We start from the raw sequence: 6,000 nt of genomic DNA on the forward strand, positions 1-6,000 counted from the left end.
GGATGTTGGGCCCGGGAGACTCAGATCGCCTACGCCACCAGGGCCCCCCTTGAGCTGTAAAGAGACCAGGGGAGTGCCCTGATTGCACCTCTTTGAAGCCCTGAAGCTAGCAGGGGGAGTGGGTGGTCAATTGGCAGCTTGGCTGGTGAGAGTCATGCGAAGGTGACAATTTGTGCTCTTTACTCTCATATTTCTACGGATTCTGTATCTTTTGCCAGAGTTTGGTTTGTGATACAGAAGAGGAGAACATTATACCCTGACACATAGTGTGCTTCGGCTGGCCAGGCGGCTTTGAGTGATGATGACATGAGTTAGAACCGTTTGGTGGGTGTACCTAAGAACTCAAAAGAAAGGTTTGGAAAGGGGCCGAAAGGTAAAGATTTGAGCGAGAGAATAGGAGAAAAGTGTCATCTAGAAAGATTCAGTAAAAAAAAATTGCATCAGAAATGAGCCGAGCTTGAGGCAAAGCGGCGAATCGCAACGCAGAAAAAAAGGCAAAAAGTCGTTATCTGAATCGGCCCTACGAAGCAGCGATTCGCATGCGAGATGACCATCTGGCAAGTGAGTGTATCACTTCACTGCATCTGGTAATTGAGGTACAAACACGCTCCTTTAGTGCTTCACACCCTCTTTTCGGCTGCTGCCAACCTTGTCTCACCCACCTAGAAAATTCCGCACAGTCAACGACACCTGCGGCGGACCTACTAATCAGTAGCGGAACGAACTAAGTCAGTCAGTCAGATCGCGCCGGTCGGAGGTTTGTTGAGAGCGCGACGAACATGGAAGAGTTGGGACGGAACTAGCTTGGCTTGCTAAGGTGCTAAGATGCTGCTAGCTTTTTCGGTGCCCCGACAGGGTTACCGTCGCATTCATCTCACAGATGGAGGGAGCTCGGGGAGTTTTTTGACGAATTTTTCTTTCAAGGGGCAAAGAATGTTTTGTAATGGAGTTTGCAATGGCCATTGGCTCATCGTCCAAGCTCAACTCAGCCCGACTGCTGAATGTCAGGGAACCCTTCATGTCGCAATGCGTATGGAACCGTGAGATGAGCCATGTTGAGGTCAGAAAACTGGGTATCTGTGAAGGATTTATGCCACGACCTCTCCTGAGGTCGTCTTGTCTCATATTTTTTTTGGAGGGGGTTTTGGTCCGTATACGACTATGCTTCCGAGCTGATACCGGCTCATCTCAGGCGAGAAGGGCAAACCACACAAACAACAATTGCAAAAAAAAAAAAAAAAAAAAATTATTGTACGATTCCACAGCGAGTCTTGGTCAACACACGTGTGGCCGGTAAGCCAGCGCTAACAGCAGGTGATGGCCTGCAGAGGTTGTGAGAAACGGCAATGATAGGCGCCGGTGGTGCGGGTAGCTCAGCAGAGCCTTGCTTGGCTCAGTGCAGGGGGCTTTCACGGCATGGGGGTCACCATGCCACTCTACTATGTACGTAGTAGTGTCACTACACGCTATTACCACGGTCAGGAGGGAAGCAGGACAGCAGAGACAGGTACAAGACAGGGGTGTCTTGTGGCAGGCTGTAAAGGGTGGAGGGGTATTCCAGGGGTAGAGAGAGAAGAGAATTGGGGGTTCACACCGTTCGTCGTTTTTCACGCCCATACCACAAGCAACCTTTGCAGCAGCGGCATTGGATCGCCATTAGTCAATCAGTTCATAGTTTGAACACATGTGCGGCTCTAATGAGTGATGAGAGCAGAAACTTGAGTTGAGCATATACTCTGATTTCTACATATCTATGTACGTAAAAGTACTTTGCAGTACGAAGTATCTTAATTTGTTCATTATAGCACATCTACACAGTATTCACCCACTATAGGAATACACCAGATCTGTGCTTAGTGGCAGTATGCAGGGCATAAGATACGTACCGCTTACTCCCCCCTTAGCGCAAACTCCCATATGCACGCTAGAGTGCGTATAGAGAGAACAAAGTCCTAATCGCACTAATCGTGTTCCCTCTCTTCAACCACCACCATCGCCAACTCTCTTTCTCTCCACTTCTCTCTGACGCCTGCTGTGGGACCCTTCGTGTTTTTATGGCGGCATCCATTCCTCTGGTCGCCCCCCCTCCTGGGTCATACCCGGGCGACTGACAGGGCAGGCCAAGAACAGGACGAGACCTTGCGCTACAGGGCCATGGCGTGGATGGGCGGGCGTGGCCTTGCAGGGCCCGTGGAGTAGACATCAAACATGGTTCAAGGCTGTCGAGCCGTCACCAGAATTACCACATATTCTCGACTTTTGTGTGATAAGCCATACGCGCAACACTACCGCATACTCACTAGCACCCTGAGCCCCTCGCCGCCTTGGGGCCTAGAAACCACCATGCAATCGCCGTGGAGATTCCAAGCCGGTCCATCGGTCGCTGCTTGTCCGTCGTCTCCATCTCGCCCATCTCCCCCGTCCGTCCCTTCTGCTTTGCTTTTGCCATTCATTACGTCCTATCTCTCCGCTGCTTCCGCCTATTTCCAGTTCTCCGGCTCCATTGATCTTCCCCCTCCTCCCCCCTCCTCCTCCTACTCTACCCTTCAACTTATTTCTCTTCCTCTTGATCCTTCTTTCTCTACTCTATTCATCACAAGATGGCCCTTTCTGCTCGTAACCGCTACATCCGTGAAGTCCACTGAGCACCTGCTTACACACGAACCAAGACGAATACGATATCACCCGAGTCGGTATTGATAACTTAGAGTGACATCCATCTACCAACAATTTCTCCAAGCCGGCCAAGAACTACTACCCTCGAACCTGGCCTTTCCTGTACTCGTACCTAAAGTATATTAAACACAAATCCTACCACATAAACAGGAAACCGTCCCGACCAGTCCGCCCGACGATCACTTTCTCCTTTCGACAATATGTCAGGGTCCAATCAGGACTCGGGGCAGGAGAGCTCCAACAGGTCGAACGATTCCCCCCCGTCGGCCATGGCCAACTCTCCCTTCGCAGACCCTTCACCACCGCAGTCGCAAGAGCAGCAGCAGCAGCAGCAGCAGCAGCAGCAATCTCAGCAACAGCAGAAGCTTCAGACCCCTCCTCTGTTGCACCCGCAATCTGCTACGCCTCAAGCACGAAAAGAGAAGAAGCGTGTGGGCTTTCAAGGCGACAATAGGCCGCCTAGTATTGTTATCGACGACGACTACTTCTCGCAAACCATGTCACCCGAGCCGAACGCTAACCCCTTCGACACGCCCAGGCGAGATGTTCCCGCCGGCGCCCCAGACGCTGGTGAATTGCGTCGTGCTCTGACCCAAGTGCTTATTTCAGAGAATCAGGAGGAAACGCCCCGCAGACCCCGGCCGGCCCTCCGCCGGAACACCAGCTACGATGCTCCCGAGGAGAGAGAAAAGGCTGATGCCGCCGAGCGTAGCACTGGTGAACGACAGCAGCGATCTGGATTGGAGGCCCGCCAGCGTGCCGATAGGTTGGCCGTGAGTATCGAAAACTACTCGTCGCCGCCCTCTCGGCAGAACTCATTGAATGCGGCATACAACCCATTCAGCGATGACACAGATGAAGGCCTGGATCGTGTCGGTGGCATGAGCACTGGCGTGGACGCTACCAATAGCTCACGTCGCCGAACCAAGACACGTCCTAGGAAAAATTCCCACCTCGCTGCCGAGAACCTTGTACGGTCTCATACTCAGCGCTTCAAGAAGGGGAACAAGGCCCCCAATGACTACTTCAAGTACCAACCACCACCGGGAGCTCAGTCGGGCACGGCAACGCCAACCCTGGAGCAGTCTTATGCCCACGATTACGTCCCCCCTCCCAAGCAGTATCACGGCGGTATTCTTTCATCGTTGCTCAAGTTATACAACGAGAATGGTAGTGAGGGAAGCAGTGGTCGCAACACACCCGGTGGTGCCACGCCCAACCACTCGCCGCCCGGATCCATCCCGGCCTCTGCACCCCCCTCGGCCCCGCCATCGGCTCCGGCTTCGCCTCGTCCATCGCGGCCCAGCAGCGGCCTGTTCAACTACCACAAGGCCCAAGGCTCTAGATCCTCCATGGCCTTGACAGAGTTGCTCAAGTCGTCTTCTACCATGATGGCGCCTGGCTCCAGCGGCTTTTCTGCTGGCTTTTCAGAAAAGATCAAGCAAGAGGCCCCCAAGCCTAAGAAGCGCAAGTCGGGCGTCTGGGGCGGCTCATCGCCCAAGTCCAAGTCTGAGGATAAGATCCGCATCACAAAGCACATTGCCCAGATTCTCTCTAGACATAAGTATCTGGTGAAGCTGTGCAGAGCGCTGATGATGTACGGTGCCCCAACTCATCGTTTGGAGGAGTACATGAAGATGTCGGCGCGAGTCCTCGAAATCGAGGGCCAATTTCTTTACATCCCAGGATGCATGATCATTAGCTTCGACGATAGCGCCACCCATACCACCGAGGTCAAGATCGTCCGTTCAGTCCACGGAGTTGATCTCGGCAAGCTACGCGATGTCCACGACATCTATAAGCGAGTTGTCCACGACCTAATCAGCGTTGACGAGGCCACCATTATGCTCGAAAACATCATGGATCGAGGCATCAAATTTAACAACTGGATGAGAGTGCCTGTGTACGGCCTTGCGAGCGCATGCGTCGCGCCCTTCGCCTTCCAGGGTCGATTCATCGATCTACCGATTGCTTTCATTCTCGGATGCATCCTCGGATGTATGCAGCTGATTCTCGCCCCCAGCAACGAACTTTACGCCAACGTGTTCGAAATCACCGCTGCTATCGTCACATCGTTCCTGGCTCGAGCATTCGGCTCCATTAATAACGGAAACCTCTTTTGCTTCTCTGCCTTGGCTCAGAGCTCTATCGCCCTGATTTTGCCTGGATACATGGTTCTCTGCAGTAGTTTGGAGCTGCAAAGTCACAATCTTGTGGCCGGCAGCGTGCGCATGGTTTACGCCATGATTTACACGCTTTTCCTGGGCTACGGCACCACCATCGGAACGGCGCTGTACGGTATGATCGACAGACACGCCGAATCGAGGACCACCTGTCAGAATCCCCTCAACAGGCAGTGGTACCTTCTCTTCGTCCCAGGCTTCACCCTGTGTCTCTGTATCATCAATCAGGCGAAATGGAAGCAAATGCCTGTCATGATCGCTATCTCACTAGCCGGCTTCCTCGTCAACAACTACTCATCCGACTTCTTCGTTGGCAACCCGCAGATCTCGAACATGCTTGGCGCCCTCACGGTCGGACTGCTCGCTAACCTCTACTCCCGACTTGGACGCCACGTGCATAATCTCTTCCTCGACTTCCTCGACTGGTTCGACCTCCGGATAAAGCCTCGGTTCATCAGTGCCAGCCGCCGCCGCAACGAGCGGCCTCGGCCAGATATGTACCAAATGTCTGGCCAGCGTACTCCAAGCGGCATTCACACCCCCGAAGAGTCTGCCCCCACGACGCCGACGTCCGCGGCATTTTCAGAAAAACCTGCCGAAGAGGCACCACCAGAGCGCAGGCGCACAATTGGATACGGTCTAGCAGCCGCAGCGATGCTGCCCGCTATCTTTGTGCAGGTGCCCAGTGGTATCGCCGCTGGCGGGTCCCTTCTTGCAGGAGTGACGTCAGCGGATCAGATTACTAACAATAACGGTACCGCCACGGCGGACACCTCCGGCATCAGCAACTCTGCCTTTGCCGTTCTTCTGAGTGTTATCCAAGTTGCCATTGGCATTACTGTGGGCCTGTTCCTCAGTGCTCTCATGGTTTACCCCTTCGGAAAGCGGCGCAGTGGCTTGCTTAGTTTCTAAACTGTGCGTCGTCATAAAGCGGATACCGCCAGAAATTACACACACACTCTATCATAGATCGGCTCCTCTGACTTGAGGACTATTATCTGCCAGTCTAGGCGGTTCACATGGAAAATTGGAGCAAGCTCAAGCGACAGTATGACTTCAGCAGACTCTTGCGTTAGAATTGCGTTAGAAGAGAAGGGCGGGGAAAGCATTTGCGAAGGAGCAATATGGCTCGGAGACTGGA

General features: G+C 53.4%; 1 protein-coding gene across 1 annotated transcript; it reads left to right on the forward strand.

The window, feature by feature from the left end:
• Nucleotides 1-2,876: 2,876 nt before the first annotated feature.
• On the forward strand, nt 2,877-5,771 carry CTRU02_208325 (pheromone-regulated membrane protein; the record flags this gene model as incomplete). Its single annotated transcript, XM_036725736.1, has 1 exon — nt 2,877-5,771. The coding sequence occupies one exon, from the start codon at nt 2,877-2,879 to the stop codon at nt 5,769-5,771; it is 2,895 nt and encodes a 964-aa protein (XP_036582450.1).
• Nucleotides 5,772-6,000: the final 229 nt, after the last annotated feature.

This window comes from Colletotrichum truncatum (genome assembly GCF_014235925.2).
Source record: "Colletotrichum truncatum strain CMES1059 chromosome Unknown Contig_0005, whole genome shotgun sequence".
Lineage (NCBI taxonomy): Eukaryota > Fungi > Ascomycota > Sordariomycetes > Glomerellales > Glomerellaceae > Colletotrichum > Colletotrichum truncatum.